The sequence below is a fragment of the Culicoides brevitarsis genome, chromosome 3, assembly GCF_036172545.1.
Source record: "Culicoides brevitarsis isolate CSIRO-B50_1 chromosome 3, AGI_CSIRO_Cbre_v1, whole genome shotgun sequence".
NCBI lineage: Eukaryota > Metazoa > Arthropoda > Insecta > Diptera > Ceratopogonidae > Culicoides > Culicoides brevitarsis.
This window is the reverse complement of record NC_087087.1, coordinates 21,381,125-21,399,910: the sequence shown is the minus strand read 5'-3', so window position 1 is coordinate 21,399,910 and position 18,786 is coordinate 21,381,125. Positions and strand designations below refer to the sequence as shown.

General features: G+C 30.3%; 2 protein-coding genes across 2 annotated transcripts; one reads left to right on the top strand and one right to left on the bottom strand.

Moving 5' to 3' along the window:
• Nucleotides 1-669: 669 nt before the first annotated feature.
• LOC134833147 (protein TRC8 homolog) lies at nucleotides 670-3,613 on the top strand. The gene is made up of 9 exons (XM_063847372.1): nucleotides 670-755; nucleotides 820-1,303; nucleotides 1,365-1,596; nucleotides 1,673-1,874; nucleotides 1,933-2,027; nucleotides 2,115-2,501; nucleotides 2,563-2,704; nucleotides 2,759-3,115; nucleotides 3,174-3,613. Exons 2-9 carry the CDS (start codon nucleotides 1,093-1,095, stop codon nucleotides 3,315-3,317), a joined length of 1,770 nt encoding a protein of 589 aa, XP_063703442.1. The 5' UTR covers nucleotides 670-755; nucleotides 820-1,092; the 3' UTR covers nucleotides 3,318-3,613.
• LOC134833146 (double-strand-break repair protein rad21 homolog A) lies at nucleotides 3,425-6,628 on the bottom strand. Its single transcript, XM_063847371.1, has 10 exons — nucleotides 6,325-6,628; nucleotides 6,157-6,272; nucleotides 5,922-6,096; nucleotides 5,730-5,856; nucleotides 5,465-5,621; nucleotides 5,046-5,405; nucleotides 4,897-4,981; nucleotides 4,276-4,830; nucleotides 3,851-4,009; nucleotides 3,425-3,780 (listed from the first exon to the last, which is right to left on the bottom strand). The coding sequence occupies exons 1-10, from the start codon at nucleotides 6,580-6,582 to the stop codon at nucleotides 3,655-3,657; spliced, it is 2,118 nt and encodes a 705-aa protein (XP_063703441.1). The 5' UTR covers nucleotides 6,583-6,628; the 3' UTR covers nucleotides 3,425-3,654.
• Nucleotides 6,629-18,786: the final 12,158 nt, after the last annotated feature.

Genomic DNA, 18,786 nt, shown 5'->3' with positions numbered 1-18,786 from the left:
GTTTATCTATACCAAATAATATTTTTTTAAATATTTAAATAAATATTTATTTAATATTCATTTATTACAAAATTACTTTTTGAAAAATTTTTATCGATTTATACCTTTTTTTTGTTACACATCAAAACGTAACATTATGAATTAAATCAATTGGCTGATTTAACAGAAATCTTTTTCAACTTTTCAAAAGTGTATCAAAATCATTCACTATTTAAAAACAAATTCTCGCTTTTTTAACAATTATTTTATGATTATTTAGGAAAAAAATAAGTAGTTTTACCAAAAAACTTCAAAAAACCTACATAAAGTAAGTTTTTAGCAAAACGGTTTTTTCGAAGCCCTTCGCATCAGAATTTTCAAAATAAAAGGATCCAAACGGCTTTTACAATTGAGTTTCAATACACGGAAATAAGTGGAAATTAAACAAAGATTAATTAAATTAAATTAAAGCTTTTGACGGATTTTCGTCTATTTTTTTTATTCTTTTTTAATATGGTAAATAACATTTAAAAAATTATGGCGGAGAATATATTCTCCCAAATAAGACATTTGGGAACCCTGAGTTGATGAACCTTGAAACTCCAGTGCCGGTGACCAGGAAAATTTCTCAAACAATCCCTGATTTTGTAAATGCTAACTCTATTTTCCTTCATACTATTTCGCTAAAAGAACTGCTCGAACTAAACTGTGTAATTTGGATCTATGTAGTTGGAAGTCCCTTGATCAATTTTAAAAAACCTACTTAGGTATTAATGGTAATTCCAAAGAAAAAAACTAGCATGGCATCTTTCAGAACTCTTTTTAAATCTATTATTACAGTATAATGAAAAAAAGTGAGATTTTTTTTGTTTTTTTTACGTAAAAAACGAAAAGGCACAACCTTAACAGACAGTCCCACTGAAATTCAGATGCAACCCAGCAAACAAACTCTTTGAATACGTATATCACCGTGTAAATAAGACGAAAATAAAAAAAGAAAACAAAGTGTTTTCATAAATAAAAAGTATTTATGAATTTTTATTAAGATTAACTATGGATAAAAGTTCAATCGCCTGTTAAAAATAAAAATTCGACACACATTTTCTTTTCAAAATGTCCCTAAAGGCAAAATATCTATGCGTATTAGATATTGTACTACGTGTTCCACCACTATTTATGTTCGATAAAATTCTCAAAACTGAAGTATTTCCTCAGGTTAACCTACATTCGTTTCTAAATTACACACATTATGAGCATTATACACAAGATAGTTTTTATAAGACGTTGCCGATTGCCACTTTCAAACTGTTAATGTGCATTGCTGGTAAGCCCCAAGATTCATCCTTCCAAAACATTGAGATTGTTAACTTTGACTTTTTTTTAAGGTGCCGTTACTGCATTTCTTTTATTTGTATTGTGGACCAACTATCTTATACACGTATATTTTTACGTGCTGCCAATGGGCCTAATATTTTTATCATATTGGAAAAATGTGTCCTTTTTAGAACAAACAGATTTTATTCAAATCACCTTTGATGAACTTCTCTCAATTGCTCTTAACTTGGGAATACAAATCATTCTAGCAACAGCGTACTGTTTTATAAAGCGACTTCAAAGGTAAAGACCGTTCTGTCCACAAGTAAAAAAGCTCTTCCTTTATAATAGAACACTTTTTATTTAATATTTTACATAGCATCTCGTGGGTTGAACAAAGGACTGTTGAATGTGCATTCCTCGCTCCCTCCATTCTAATATTCTTTCCGTTATCATTGAACAGCTGTAAATACTTTACAAGCGTATCTGTGATGGTACTGTTTATAATGCTTTTGTTGGATATATGGAATTACGGAATGAAAATAATTTCAATATTAACTTCAGGCTACAAACATACAAGGGTAAAACCTTATCAAATTTATTGAAATAAGTTGTGATTAATATATTTTATGTGAATAGGATTTTGCTCATAATTTTGGAATATCTGCGTTGGTAGAAAATGAATGGCAACGGTTAAACGTACCAACTGTTCTACGATTATTCTGGATAGTAAGGTATTTAAATAATAATTTGTAATACATATTTATATCAATTATCAATACGTGTAAATTCCCTCTAAGTGATTTTTAACTATTTTTTAGGACTATCAACAATACCTATTTGTTGTTTTTAAATGAGGATGTAAACAAAGATATTTTCAAATTCATCATGGTAAATGGGAGTGAAACGTTGCTTTCCGTTTTGGGTCTCACCAGTATAGTGTCTGTTTTATGTCACCTGATTGGAAAAGCTTTTCAATGGTTTTTATTAGTTGAGGACAACAGTGAAGACAAGTCCATTGGAACTGTATCCGCAATATTGTTCTATATATTAGCACTTCAGACCGGACTGACTACCTTAGAGTCCGAAAAACGTTACATCCGTTTATGCCGGAACTTTTGTTTGCTGTTTACAGCATTATTTCACTTTTTACATAACCTTGTAGCCCCTACTTTGTACTCATTGAGTGCAGCTAGAAACCCATCAAAGTACTACATATAATCAATTTTTAACAACAGTTTAATACAGAAATGATTCTTTCTTTTACAGCAATCGACATGTGCGTGCTTTAACAGCTAGTTTTTTCCTGTTAGTTGCTCCAACGGTGCTTTTAATTAGTTTATGGAGGCGATATTCATCTTCAACCTGGCTTCTTGCTGTTACTGCATTTTCTGTAGAAGTTATAATTAAGGTAAGTAAAGTCACAAAAAATAAAGTAAACATTTTACTTAAATTTTTTCTCTAGGTAATTGTTAGTTTACTTACGTACACTTTGTTCGTCTTGGATGCAAAACGCGATACATTTTGGGAAAAATTGGATGATTATCTTTACTATGTAAAAGCATTCGGAAACTCTGTGGAATTTTGTTTTGGAATTTTTTTGTTCTTCAATGGAGCGTGGATATTAGCATTTGAATCTGGTGGAGCTATAAGGGCACTGATGATGTGCATTCATGCTTATTTCAATATATGGTGTGAGGCGAAAGCTGGATGGAGTGTCTTTATGAAAAGACGAAATGCAGTTTATAAAATATCATCACTACCTGAAGCAACTTCTGAACAAATGTCCGAGTATGATGATGTGTGTGCAATCTGTTATCAGGTAAACTAATTTTCGATAATTCTTCTCATTTTTTTTCAAAAAAACTGTATTTTTTAAGGATATGACGACTGCAAAAATCACAAAATGTAGACATTATTTTCATGGAGTGTGCTTAAGAAAATGGCTTTATGTTCAAGATCGCTGTCCCTTGTGTCATGATATAATAATTAACTGCCAGGAACAAGGAGATGTACAAAGATAATTAAGACTATATCCTATTTGAACCTGAACACAACTGGCTGGTGATATTTTCCATGTATCTGACTGTATTCGTTTTCTAATATTAAATCACTTTTTTAAATTATGCTTTTTTATTTCCAAATAAAAAATAAAAAATAATACGTTATACCTATTTTTACTCTTATTCATTAATTTGACAGGAAATATAATTTTTAAAAAATAAATGCATGTAGTGATAAAATAGGTTGTGTATGTACAAATTTTACCATAATAGAATAATATGTTTTTATTTCACATCAATAAATATTTATATGTATATTTCTTATAAGATTTTAATGTAATAGCTTCTTAGTGTTCACTTATAACTTGGGATTGTCAAAACATGGACCTTTGCTAATAATTACAGGATTATACGGTTCTGGTTGTTGTAAGTTTAATACTTGAAATTTTTTCAAAACCAGTATAGAGTAAAATTTCTGGGCTGCCTAAAAATATAAAACCATGTTTATTGATTGCTGTTGTTCAAAGAGCGACTTTAGTTTTCATTAAACTTACTTGTTTTCGGTTATTATTAACTGTTAAATCGGTTAATAATATGCTTCCCCTCTTTTGTAGAGTACTTCGCACTGATATGAAAAGATGCGCCGCTCTCTTATTCAACACTCTTTCTTCAAATTGTTCCATCGTTTCATCCACACCCTGTTCGTCCATTACCTGTAATTTTCAAGTACGTAAGTACACGATTGTTAGAATACATTACAAATAATTTAGGCTAAAAAGCGTAAAAAATGGTTTGAATTTCACACATTTCAAAACGTTTTTTTATCAATTTTGAAGAGATTACTATGATTGTTTTTCTATTTCCATTCAAATATTGAAAACTAAAAAAAACCATTTGATTTCTGGTAGTAAGAAATTCAAAGCATTTTCGATTGTATTGAGCTTCTTTTCGTATGCATTATATTATTTGATTTTCTTACATGTTCAGACGATTGATAGTCATAATCTCCATCCCAGTCATGCGATATTTTTTCTGAGGACATTTCATTCTCGAAACCCATATTTGAAAATTGTTCGACATTAGAAGCATTCAATATTGATGATACCTGATCGACATGCAAATTGGGTATACTGTCTATATTTTCTATGCAATGATTTGGGGATATTTCGCCATGGTCTAGCCCAGTTGGAGTGAAGTTTCCTTCAAGTACGTGATCAGGGCTGTCAGACACAAGTTGATTATCTGTCGATGTATTCAAGAGATTATCCTCAAAGTTGCTTTGCATATTTTTGTTTGTGTTATTTCTTTCTTCAAGTGTTATATTTGTCAACATGCTGAAATCATTTTCTCTTAATACTTCAGGCTCAATATTTTTATCAATTAGATCATTATGCTTGTTTTTGCGCTTCTTTTTTATTGTTGGAGATTGTGCCTCATCCAAGTTACTTCTCTCGGTAATAATAATTTCTGACGGTCCCAGTTTGGAAAACTCTTCTATGCCTATTAATTTTGTTATGAGCTGCCGCTGATAATTCTATAATCAATAAGTATAAATAAACATTTATTCCGTTAAATAAAATTTTAATAAAATGCTACTGACTTGAAACAAAGGATTTGCACAGTAATCCCTAGAAGGGAGAGCAAACAACTTTTCAACTCCTCCTGTTTCCTTCCAATACATAAGGCTTTAAATAAAGAAGAAGCACATTACATTACATGTGTGAAAGACTTTTAGATATTTTTAGTTACCGTTTGGTCGGTGGCGCCAAATCTAATGTGGTCACTATATCGGTTGTGTTTGCTAGTTGATTTTTCATTTCATCTCCAGAAATGTTTTTGATTTCGTCAACTATTAATTTTCTTTTTCTCTTGGACTTGTTACTTATACCTTTAATGACGATAGAATCAATAGGAGCAAGAGCAAAACTCTCTTCTTCATTTACGACAGGGTTAATAGTATCTGTTATACCATCACCAATTTTTGATATCAAACCATCGTCTTTATTTATATTTTCGGTTCCTGTATCGTCGCATATTTTTTTTTCATTAAGTATGGGACTGTTAAGTACAGTTGTTGGGCCAGGTGTACAAGCTCTGGAGTTTTCTGAGCTACAAAGAAATTGTACTTATGTATATTTATACAGATTTGACAAATATTTAGAACATACCTCGGTATTGGAGAAGGCGCGCCACCATCAAAGTGACCATCATCATCATCATCATCTTCCTCTGAATCATCGGGTTTGTTCGCCACCGATACTACTGAATGCGTTTGTAATGGACCTTCGCCAAAAATATCACCTTCAAACAATCCAGCTGCTGGTTCTGATTGCATTAAAACAAAAAATACAAAAGATGATTTTCATTTTTTCTAAATAAATACAAATGGTACGGCGGCGCGAACCATAATGATAATGACGTTGAATAACTTACGTTCAAATGTATCCCCAAAGTCATTGGTCAAATTTTCTTGCATGCCGTCGAGCAATTTTGATGAACCTTCTGTGACTTCTTTGGAGTTTCTCATGTCGTTTTCCAAAGCACCGGAGAAAAAATCATCCTACAAAAAGAATTTCGTTAGTGCATTTTTCGTTATGCAAATACATATAAAACATTTAATTATACCGTCATACTGTCCTCTAAATTGTCTCTTACTATGTCTGGAGCACTTGGTTCAAAGCCGATGTCGCCGAATCCATCATCATGCATATTCATTTGAAGAGTCCCGTAATCCTCCCTCATTGTTATTTCATCGGCTCTTGATTGGTTTATTGAAAACTGGGCTTCAATATCAACATCACTAAAAAAGGCGTCAGATAAAGTTATTCAATATATGTGTAATAGCTTCTGGAATATATACTTTAATTCTGGAAGAGCCGTATCAAAGTCATGAAAAACTTCTGGTAATGTAATAGCATTAACAGCTGCCTCTCGATGTTCTTCTGGCAAGTCAACTACGCCTGGGCGAAAAGCCATCTGTAATAGCGAGAAACTGTAAATAAAGTACTACCTCTAGTGATTATTCTACCTTGATTTTGACGAATGCTTCATTGCAATCCGCTAGCAAGTACTTTGCTTTTCGAGAATATATGCGGACAACGCCTAGAAGTAAGTGCCCTGACGTTCTTAAAGCAAGCTTAACTTTCGGCTGCATTATGCCCTCAATACTTTGTTCAATATTTGTCTCGAATACATGGGCTTTAGTCAACTTTTTATCCCAATGTGCAGCCAACCAAATTCTGGCTAGTGGCCCTTTTTTAGCCAACACAATATGTGCGTAAAACATTATTTATTTTTTAGCTTCCCTCTGTTTTTAGTAGTTTAAAACCGAATGAGCGTATAGCGAGTTAACAACTGGATTTTGGCGACTGTATAACTTTCATACGACTCATTTTTAGTTCTGATTTCTGCCGCATTTCCGTTTTGGAGGCGCTACAAGCACGATGTCCGAAATTGAGACGAATCAAATTGATAAGCAGCTGATCTGCACCAGCATGCAAAAAAAAAATCCTGCCCGCCCCAGAGCACATGGGCAGGATTTTTTTTTTGCATGCTGGTGCAGATCAGCTGTTTATCACTTTTATTCGTCTCACACTTGACTTATTTTTTATTTTTTTTTTTATTTATTTTTATTTTTATTACGGGACCAGAATGTTTTGCCCCTATCCAAAAAGGAAGTACCGAAACTTGCTTTTTCGGGTTCTTTCAACTGCTTTCTTTTAGCCACGAGTCTCTCCTGTCACGACAAATAGATCTGATACAATTTAAGGTTCTTTCACCACTTTAAGGAGCTAACTTGGAGTTAATTCTGTGTGAAGCTAAAATTGAACTACTTTATAACTGGAATTTGGTGTTCATAGAAACTTTTCCTGCAATTTTGTTAAACATTGTATTTACTATAATTAAAATTACAAATTTCCCTAAAAATATTTTTCATGATAATTTTTATTTTAGGTATAATGGATAGCTATTTTTTATGATTAGATATTCATTTTCTTATATTTTGTCTAAAATGTTCTACTCTTTTTTTTCTGTTCTGAATGTTTCGAATTAAAACTTCGGCCAAGGCATTAATTACCGTGAACTTTAGGATTTTTTGATTTTGATAATTAATTTTTTGGTCTTTGTCTTATATATTTGGGAACAGATTTTTGTGATGAGTTTAACATCTACATGTTCATTATTTTTAATTATATAACTTGAATTTGAATCCGTATTTTTTTTTTCATTTCATTGACAATTTCATGATGTGCTGCGCATGAAGTAAAGTATTTTAGAGCAGAACTATTTGAGACTATCACTGTCGTCCTACCATTCTCTGATGGGATACCTATTGTCCTAATACGAACATCCGATCCTGGCGACTTTAGTCTTTGCTATTTCAAAGTTTAATGTGCGAAAAAGTTGCTTCAACAAAAAAAAATATTTTACACTTAAAACTACTCAACAAATAAAGTACAAAATAAATTAAACACGAAAAGTGACAGCAAAAGGGAGGTTCTCAATGCTCTGAGAGCCCGAACAGGGAGCGAATCAGCGGGTTCGACTGATGCACGGCTCTGTCATGCATCAGATTGAGGATGCAAGTTCCAAAGTCGCAAATCGTGTGCCATTTCGTAAAGTTCGTATGTGGTGACTTGAGAGAACGTGACTGGATCAGGACTGAGGTTGAAAGCTGCTCTCAAAAACTTGTTCTGGACCACTTGGATCCTTCGAAACTTCCCTTCAAACTAGTTTTTGGATATTCTGTAAATTCGTGCCATTTCGTAAAAAATGTCAACTTTGAAACTTATTATATTCAACAAAAATTCAAAATCACGAACAAAAATGCTTATCATACCCAGAAATATGAGGTTGAAATACCGTGATTTAGTTTGGCTTGAAAAAAACAATATATTGATCTTTCTTCTTCCTTGCTTGTTTAAATCATATGAACTAAACATACAATTCAATTTCTCATTAAATGTTTCAAAATTGAAACCATGAGGTCAAACAGGTTAAAACATATTTTTCTTTGTCAATAGGAGGTGTTGTTGTTGACTTCTTTTGTTTCTTTGCTTTTGTTGTTGTTAGTCTTCTGCGAAACGCTTTGCGATCTTGGATTTCTTCGTCGGTGATTCCATGAAGTCGTTGTCTTCTTTGCATAATCAGTTCCTAAAAATAATAATAGTTCCTAAAAATTTTATTATGAAAATTGAAATTTCTCTACTTTTTAAAATAAAATGTATCAAATTTTTATTAATTGGCGCCATCCATTTACGGCGTCGGATAAAAAGAGACATTTTTTGACCCCCACCCCCCTATAATCGAAAACCATCGGAATTTAAAGACCCATCCTAATTTACGATGCACTTTTTAGTAGAAGACCCCCCTATTTTTTCAAGAAAAATTGTTAAATATTAGCTCAAATTTATATGGAAATTTGTTAAAAATTGTACATGCTTAATCAGTAAGCCAAGAAACAGATCAAAAAAGTTTGAAGCGCTTTAATATTACTGACAAATAAAAACAAAAAACCTTAACTAGAAAGAATTTATACGACGTCGTATTTTCCTTTTAACCTGCCCCCCTACGTCCAAATCCATCGGAAATTCATGGAACAACACCCCCCACTTCCCATATTGGGAAGAAATTATTTTTCGGGCACAGGTGAGTTACACACACACGGACGACAATTCGAGTTTAATATCGCATTTTTTCTTCGAAATGCGGTAAAAATGGTTAAATTTTTTTGATTCCTACTTACTTTTTCTAACTGAAATTTTCGGACGTCCGCTTGTCGACACAAATGCTTGATAAAAGATAAGTTAAAACCAGCTTTAATTTATAGTTAGGCCGCTCCAAATTTATTTCGAACTTTTTGTCCCAAACTCTGTTTTTCAAAATGGGGGGAGGGGAGATGGCAAATAAAAAAAAATGAAATACTTTTTCATACAAAATGACAAATATTCAATGAATTTTTGTCCGTTGACCAATATTTTTGAGAATTCCTTATTTAAAATAAATTTTAGAGCAATTTAACTAAAACATTGAAAAAATTTTTAAAAACATCAGTTCACTAATTTTTGAAAAAATATGTTTTGAGAAAAAAATTCTAGATAAAATATCATGTATACAAAAAGGTTAAAAATTTAAATATTTATTTGAAAATTTCTTGTAAAATAATAAAAATATGCCAAAAAACGGTAATTTTTGATAAAATTTTTAACTTTTTTTTTATTCTGCCCCATTGGATTTTCGGCTTGAAATGGGGCATGGGACAAAAAGTTCAAAAAAAATTTGGAGCAGACTTAAATACATATATTGAATATAAAAATTGAAAAAAATAGAGAAAGTAGTCGTCTAAAGAACGACTAACTATACCGCATTTCGAATTTGCATATCTTTGCTTTTTTGTACTCCTTACTTCACATTTTCATACTCCTCATTTCACAATTTCATACTCCTCATAATAAAATTTTACACTCCTCATTTAGATTTTCCAAACTGGGCAAGATTATAAAATATTTTACAAAATTTTCGTTTTAGCTGAAATTTCGTATGCTTATGGAATGAGGCCATTTTAAGCAAAAAAAAATCGACTTGGTCAAAAAAAATGACTCATCGTTGACCCTTGAGTAGCTTTTGAAGAAAAACTCGCGTTTTTTTTTGTTTAACAAAGAATTACAAAAAAAAAAAAAATTTAGAAAGAGTGTTACTGACACACACACAGACGAAAAGTCGAGTTTAATACCGTATTTTTTCTTCGAAATTCGGTAAAAAAAATCAGGAAGCTTGAATTCATACACGATATATATTTTGAGTTTTTTTTTATTGTTTTTTATTTTATATATTTAATAAAATTAAATAATTAACTTATTTTCTCAGCAATGATCCGAAATCAAAAGTATTTGGATGTTTCATGTCGTGATGGAGGTAGTGCAGCTCTTCATTTGGCATATTTGTTGAATGGTTTGCCATGCATGAAAACTGGAATAATTTCAATGATTTTATTTAGTTCAAAAACCTCAAAAACTAAAAAATATACCTGATGATTGTAAATTTCAATAAAAGTGTTGTCTAATCGGAGTAAATCACAACCCAGTTTTTTTTTATGCTTCAACAATACTTGTAGAGGTATAGGTTTTTTTAATTCATTAGATTCTACTTCCATTTGCAGTTGTTTTCTTTTTGTTTTGTATCTTCTGTTTTGAAACCAAATTTTAACTTGCGTTTCTGACAGCTTCAATAACTTGGCTAATTCAGATCGCTCCAAGCTTGACAAATATCTTTGTCTCATAAAACGTTGTTCCAAAGCATTAACTTGTGAATGGCTAAAAGCTGCACGAGATCTTTTTTGTTTAACTTTTCCATTACTGGTCTCAAAGGGATTTTTCTTAGGTTCGAGAATACGACTTTCATCTAAAACATGTAGTGTGTTAAAAAGTAAATGTTAATAAAAAGGATTCTGTTCATTTCACGAACATGTTAAACGCATTCCTAATTGTTCTGCTCATGAGATTTTTCATTAATTTCTCCTGTTTTTTGATTTTTGGTATGTACTATGTCTACTATTAGGCGAATAAATTTAATATTTTCATTTTTAGTCCCATGAGGATTTTCATGAGGGGGGAGGGGAAATAAAAAAATAAATATTTTTTATTTTTTTTTAACGATTTTAGACATGAAACGTTGATTTAATTTTGGTTTATATTATTTTCAAATTTAAACATAAAAGTGAAGAAAAATCAAACAAAATCTCCCACAGTAAAAATTAAAAAAAAAAAAATATTTTGTACACGTGACCCGAAAAAAAATTTCTTCTATATTTACATAGGAAACGCCTTATTGAAGTAAATCTCTTTTGTTTTTTGAATGATTTTATCGTAAACAGTAAATTTTCAATTAAAAAATCCAAAAAAATGTCAAAAATACCTATTAAAATTTTTAGTGTAATTTTTATTATGGACAAATTTTATTATTTATGGACAAAATCGGAGGGGGGGGGGAGACAAAAATGGATATAAATATTAAATTTATTCGCCTGATTAACTTTTCATATGTTTACCGCATTTGACTCAAAATTGGTTTACATGACAATTAATGATTTAACAGAATCATTGTTGATTGAACGAGTTAATCAGATCAGATTTTTTTATTACTAATTTATGTATTTAAGGTTTTAAATACAATTTTTTATCGAACTAAATAAAAAATTTTTGAATGTTAAACTGTCCAAGCTAAATACTTAATTATTCAGCTAAATAAATTTAAACTCAATCAATTGGAAACTAGTGATCAGATATCGAGCCGATGAACTGGAGCGCATTTACATTTTAGATACAGTTTTTCATTCAAACTTTTTACATGGTTGTTTTTTATTGAAATTCAAAACATGCATTAGGTCAAAGTTTCCAAATGTGCATTGGGGCAAAATTTTAGATTGTGCTTTGAGGCAAAGTTTTAGATGGTTCATTGGGGCAAAGTGTTAAAGAAACTTCAAAAATGCACGAAAAATTTCATAGAATGTTTGAGAAAGCTCATAGAAGCTTCGAGAAATTCATGGAATGTTCAAAAATTTTTAATTCAAGTTTTCCATTAAAGCTTCAAGAATGTTCATAGAAGCTTCGAAAATGTTCATAGAAGCTTTGAGAAACTTCATAGAATATTCAAAAACTTTCCATACAAGTTTTAAATACAAGTTTTCCATACAAGTTTTGCATCCAAGTTTTCCATACAAGTTTCGCTACGGACGGACGGACGGACTGACACGCAACGAAGCACAACAGCGCCTTTATTTTCTACGAAAATGTAAATGCGCTAAAAACAGTAACAAAAAATATATTTTTTGAAAAACTGATAGAATTTCTCTACAAAAATTGTATCATACTAATCTTAATTATTGTATGTTATTTAAGATACCTTTTTAAATGAAGGTGTAAGCCTACGTTTTTTTTTTAAATATCTTTATAAAAATTGATTTTACTGTTTATATAAATCATGATTATATTTAGGTGATTGCAATTAATTATTTTACGTTATGTTACCTCCTCCTTCGATTTTGTTGAAAAAATTTAGGAGGAAAAATAATAAGTAAAAAGGGAAATCATTAATATTGTTTTGTATTTTTTGGTTGAAAACATTAAGCATAAGTAGTTTACATCAAAATGATATTAAAAATGAGCTTAACTTGCTTAAATACAAACTTTCTAATGAAATTTTGATTAAAAAGAATATAATCAGGTGACCAAACTGATGTTTTTTTCTCAAATTTTAATATTGGGAAAGTTTAGTTTGATTTCTTTCGTTCGATTAGTTCAAATTTGAAAATGTCAAAAACTAAAATTATTTTAATAAAAACATTCGTTTCACATTCGAAAATATTTCAAAATTTCATATACCCAAATTAAATATTTATTATTTAAATTTCAGCAACATTTCGAGCATATATTAATTGTTTTTTGAAAATGCGGTAAAAATATGAATTATAAATTTTCATTCATTAAATTATGAATAAGAAATTTGCTTTTCACAAAAATCGATAACCTTTTAAAGGAAATGTTTCAAGAAACAAGATTGGTATGCAAAAAAATTGTTCGTTTTATCATTTTTTATGCATTTTTTTTATACAGGGACAAAATGGGACACAAAGAAGACAGAGGCCATGGAATTCCAAGTACACAAGATAAGAACATCAATCCGATAAAATTTTACCTTGTGTCTTTAAATTGGGTCGACCCATAAGATATACTTTCTTTTAATTTCTGGTCTTAGATCAACATGGCGAAAGCTTTTTGTCCGAACAATAATACTGCCTCTTATTTTATGTATACTAAAGCTTACCCCCTTTCATATTTGGATGTTCTTTAGATCTATTTAATTGAGATTTGTTATCTGAATACATTAGTATGTCATTTATCATAAATGATGATCTCTTCATTTGTAACATATTTTAACTGAGAGAAATACCATTCAAAATTCTAAAGCTTTCTGACTTTTATTTATTTATTTTTGATTAGAGTCTTATAAAAAAAAAAACACTTTCTGCTTTTGTAAAAATTACGAATTTGTTGAGTTTACATGATGTTGAAAAACTGTTTGTATATACTTAAATTATAATTATGATTATTTTTTTATTTTTATTAATTTTTTGCGCGATATTATAGATGTTTCACTCAATTCTGATAGATATCTTTTTGAAAAGTACTTATAAAATGCTTTCTTTTCTAAATGCTACCACCTAAATAAATTACAATTTTCTTATTGCGTTAAGTTCCACACCCACTTAATGATATGATTAGATATTATGTAATCAAGTTTTCAATTGATCATAATGAACTAAACAGTAGAACCACGATTGAATAGGGAAAACTCAGGTATGAAACCTACATTCATGAAATACATACATTTTTCCTTGTCTCTATTGTATCTAATATGCGCGTAGTAAATCATGTTCAGAAGTTTTGATTGGCTGCTCAAAATAATAAAAATTTAAGCAAATTGACTAAGGTTAAGCATGTTTAACAGTTTTTTTTATTTCCACTGATGCTGTTTTAATAAATGAAGTTTAAATTCATGTGTCATTTTTTTGCGACCGCGACGTAAATACCTTCTTCGAAAATACAATGATACAAAAAAGTTTTGACTTGAATGTAGGCGTGTATTCAATCATTTTAAACTTCTTTAAATCTATGTATTTAGTTCAGGTAAGGCAAATGTGAAGCAAAAGAACACTACTTTTTAATATAAATTTAAGGATCAAGTCATCAAATTTTCAAATTATCATAGCGTCAAAAAATTTACCTCTTTTTAAAATGCAACCCTTTAAGCAGTCGGATAAACCCTTTAAGGTGTTAACTTTTAAAATTCGAAAACTATTTAACAATCGAATTTTGGGTAATTTTTTTTATTATTGTGGATGAAAAAAAAATATTGAAAATGATCCGTTTGAAGAATAGCTTAACCGCATCTCAATGCATGTATTTTGTTTCGAAATTTCTTAGTTTTTTTCGATTTCTCCGATTTTTGTTTTGCAAATTTTCATGAGTGCACAACATACATGTCGAGCTACTCAGAAGTGCCAAAAATTTGCAAATTAATCACAACACAAGTTTCATACTATTTTATTTTATTTATCAATGCCAAGTCCTGGCAGAAAAGTTATTTACAATATATTCTACAAAAAAAAATAATATTAAAATATGTATTATTTGAAGTTTTCAACTTCTAAAACAAATTTATATTAAAAAAATAGAGAAAGTAGTCGTCTAAAAAACGACATACTAAACCGCATTTCGATGTTGCATATGTATCATTGCTTTTCGTTCTCCTTATTCCAGATTTTTGTACTCCTCATTTAACATTTTTGTCACATTTTTGAACTAATGGGAACTATTTTGCACTATGGGAACTAATGGGAACTATTTTGCACTATGGGAACTATTGGGAACCAATGGGAACTATTTTGCACTATGGGAACTATTGGGAACTATTTTGCACTATTGGGAACAATTGGGAACAAAAAAAATTTTTGGGGCACAGGTGACACACACACACACACGGACGACAAGTCGAGTTTAATACCGCATTTTTTCTTCGAAATGCGGTAAAAATATATGTAAAAAAAAACAAACTATAACGCAAGAAACAAGTACCTTATTAGAAGGAGACACTCATATTATAAAATTCTCATTGAGCTCGTAGAACTTTTAGGGTCAAGATTAAAAATTACCCCTTACCAAAATGATATAAATTTTGGGCAATTGTGTTGAATCTGGAAACTTGGTTTCTATTAATCTCTTCTCCAATCAACATTAATAAGCTTTCGACAATTGTTTTCTACAAGCTTTATATGAAAACTGTTGCCCAAAGTTTATATCATTTTTAATTTAATTTAATTTTTTTTTTAATATTTTTTTATTTCATAATTTATAGTGCTAAGCATTATAGTTTTGCAAAACAAAAAAAAGATCTTTTTGCAAAACAATAAAAAAATTTTATCAGGAGATTTGTTAGTGCTATAGAAAGAAAGAGTAATGTATTATTTCTGTGATTCCCAGGCGCCGCCGATTTTTCGCCGAAAACGCGTTGGTTTCAAAATTTTGGGGCAAATATAATATAAATTAAGTAATAAGAGGATTTGAGCGAGAATTTTTGAAAATTTTTTTTCGCCTTTAACATGGGGGACGTCAACACTAACATATTTCTCCATGAAACTTATGCTCGGAAACGTATAATTTCAAACGAGGATTTTTAAGTGGCTAAGTTATATTCCAACTTTCATTAACGTATAGTTTCGCCAAAAACGCGTTGGTTTCAAAATTTTGGGGCAAATACAATATAAATTTGGTAAAAATGAAAAACAATTTTTGTAATTTTTTTAATCAAAGGTCAAATGTAAATGAAAAGTTATTTACAATGTATTTTCATTAAATTTTGAAAAAAAAAATTCAATTTTTTAATTAAAGTTCATAAAAGTTTAATTTCCTCTTAAAAGACCAGTGGCAGATTTACCCTTAGGCTGATAAGGTTGAAGCCTTAGGCCCAGAGCTTCCTGTAGAACAAAATTCTTCAAAATATGTCTTAAATTGTTGAAAAAGGCCCAATAGCCTTAGACCCAATTTTCAGTTACTGTAAAAGACGATCTGCTGACGTTGTCATCATAAAGGTGCGCCTTTTCATTGAATGCATTCGAGACACGACTAATAGGCTCATCTGCCGTGTAGACTCGATGGATTATAGGAACGTGAAGGAGACGCCTTCTTCGTGATGTTTGAGGAATCGAGTGATTTATATTCGTTCTACTTGATAATGGATCATATTGTATTATTCCTCTTATAAGGTCAAAGGCAAAAATCATGTCGAAGTTTCAGCTGCGTTTCGCTGCTCCAGAGTCTTCATGTTTAACAGTTTTGATCTGTTAGTAAATCTAAAATCTATATTAACACGAAACACAAACGGAAGAACCAGTTTAATGTGCCATCTTTTGATGAATAACGAATAATTAACGGATTTTAAATAATGAGATGCACTGAATTGTGAATTTGAGCTTCATCTATCGACCACCAGATGGCGCTACGGTCCTCATTATGAGTTTATAAAATTTGTTCTGCTTTCCGCCGCATTATCCGGTTTTGGCGACAACCAGGATGTGTGCGTCATCTGACGACTTATCACTTTCAGCCGACCCAAAATTACTTCCAATTCTTGCCGCACATCCGCTTTGGTGGCTCCAAACAGGATGTGGACCTGTCTATTTTATCACTTTCATTCGTCTCATAGATGTATAACCGTTGGGAGTCTAGCAGGGTTTTTGTGGCTATGTGACGCCTTGGGAGCCTTAAATGATGATTGTTGGCCTGCTGGAAGCTCCTTAGGATCAAATTTCAGCCTCCTAGGAGCTCTAAAATCCCATTATTCATCTCGCGGGAGCTCTAAAAGACAATTGTTCGTCTTCTGGAAGCTCTAACAGTCCATTTTTGGTGTTTCGGAAGCTCGAAAAGTCAATTTTTGGTGTTTTGGAAGCTCGAAAAGTCAATTTTTAGTGTCCTCATTATGAAGAAAAAAAATTGAAAAGAATTTTTGAAGAAGTTCATGAATTCTGAGCTCTAAAATCGACAGAAATTCTAGATCAAAAATTGATTTTTTCAATGTCCGAATATTTTCTTACTAAATTTCACAAAATTTGCATTAGCATTAACTAATGCTGGATCACCATTAGTTGGGGTTGTCATATGCACTATAAGGGCTACCCTAACTACTATAAGAGGTAAATCAGCATTTCAAGTCAAGTCAAGCTCACTTAAAGGAAATTCTACATTAGATTTTTCTCTGTGTATTTATACGTCAAAATTATTTCTAAATGCAAAGTGTTACTAAAAAAATATTTAAAGGATTAATGAGAAAATTTTAATGAGGTTTTTTACTGCATTAAGGACCCTGAATGTCTGTGGGCAGTCCCTAGGGTCGTATGAAATTGTGAAAGGGTCATGAGGAGTACGAAGATGTAAAATGAGGAGTAAGAACTTTTAAAATGAGGAGGTATGTAACATCGAAATGCGGGTATAGTATATCGTTCCTTTTAAAATCTTTTAAAATTTCAAGAAATCAAAATAAATTAATGCACTGCAGTTTGAAAATTTTTTTCTTATGTTCCTTTTATAATTTTACATTTACATTTAAATCATAGCACTTTAAAATTAGATATTTTCAAAAATTCAAGAATACGATCAAAATTTATTTTAAATTCTCTAATTTTATCAGTAGCGTCGATCCACCTGTCTAATAAAATCGGAGAAATTTGATTTAGTTTAATATTCAATTTTAATATTTATTTATAACTGACCGGAATATTTGCTCGCATCCCAAAAAATTAACTTAGATTAAAGAAACTCCAGGCTTTATTTTTTACGTTTTTACATTAGGCCGCTCGAAATTTAAACAAAAAAAATTTATGTCAAAAAGTTTTGAAAAATTTTTTTATTAGAAAATTCATATGAAATTTCGTGTTTCAATACAAAATTCTTAAAAATTAAAAATTTTTTAAAAAATTTTTAAAAATTTCTTGAAAAAATATGAAAAAAATACCAAAAAACGGTCAATTTTGATGATGTTCTTACTTTTTTTTTATTTTACCCCATTGGGTTTTAGACTTTTGAAATGGGGCATGGGACAAAAAGTTCAAAAAATATTTGAAGCGGCCTTAATTTGTTCAAATTACATATTTCAATTATACAAATTTTGCAAAGCAAAAATTTTTAGTATTGCAGTTTTATTTTTTGTAATATGTCAAGTTTAGCTATGATTTAAAAAACTTAACTTGTGTAAATTGAAGACAAGGATTTAAATTATCAACAATTGTTGAAATATGTTTAATCTTCTACGTTTGTTCATATGCGGGTAGTTTTTAAAACATTCCTCCTCTTTCACTTTTTTTTTTAATAAGTTTTATATAAAAATTTTGTTACATTTTTCTCGTTGTGAATTTTTGTCCTAAAAGTTAATTGATTTTGTAAATAACAATAAATGATTAAATAATACAAAAGATGTACTTTATCCTTTATCAGCTTAGCGACAGGAAAACAAAATACATAAAGGGTCGTCGGTAACTTCAAACGGATGCGCATTAAGTATTTTAAACTCAATAATGATCAACTTATAAGTTCAAATACTCATGTTGTTTGTTTTAAATATTTTTTTGTCATTTAACATTTCTATTTATTTATTTTGTATAGGGAAATCATAAAAGAGTGTAAAGTATCTTAAAAGCACTTTGATGGAATTTAAAAAAAAATCACTTTTTTCCTTTTATACGAGAAAGCGTTTTAAAAAAAATTGGGAATAATAATATCCGAACTTCGCCTGACGATGAACAACGTTCGAAACTAGTAGCGTAATAAGAATTAAAAATTTTTGTATTTTTATTCTTAAAAAATTTGAGGTTTTAAAAAAATAAAGACTTTTTTGTGCAAATAATATGAAAAAATTCCCTTAAAACGAGATTGAACTAAAA

Excerpts from the sequence above, each read along its gene's own strand:
- LOC134833147 (XM_063847372.1), top strand. The coding sequence starts at position 1,093 with ATGTCCCTAAAGGCAAAATATCTATGCGTATTAGATATTGTACTACGT. Across the intron at positions 1,875-1,932 it reads CAGGCTACAAACATACAAGG|GATTTTGCTCATAATTTTGG; the intron begins GTAAAACCTTAT and ends TTATGTGAATAG. Across the intron at positions 2,502-2,562 it reads GCAGCTAGAAACCCATCAAA|CAATCGACATGTGCGTGCTT; the intron begins GTACTACATATA and ends TTTCTTTTACAG.
- LOC134833146 (XM_063847371.1), bottom strand. The coding sequence starts at position 6,582 with ATGTTTTACGCACATATTGTGTTGGCTAAAAAAGGGCCACTAGCCAGA. Across the intron at positions 5,857-5,921 it reads ATTTAGAGGACAGTATGACG|GATGATTTTTTCTCCGGTGC; the intron begins GTATAATTAAAT and ends TTCTTTTTGTAG. Across the intron at positions 3,781-3,850 it reads TTAATAATAACCGAAAACAA|GCAGCCCAGAAATTTTACTC; the intron begins GTAAGTTTAATG and ends TTATATTTTTAG.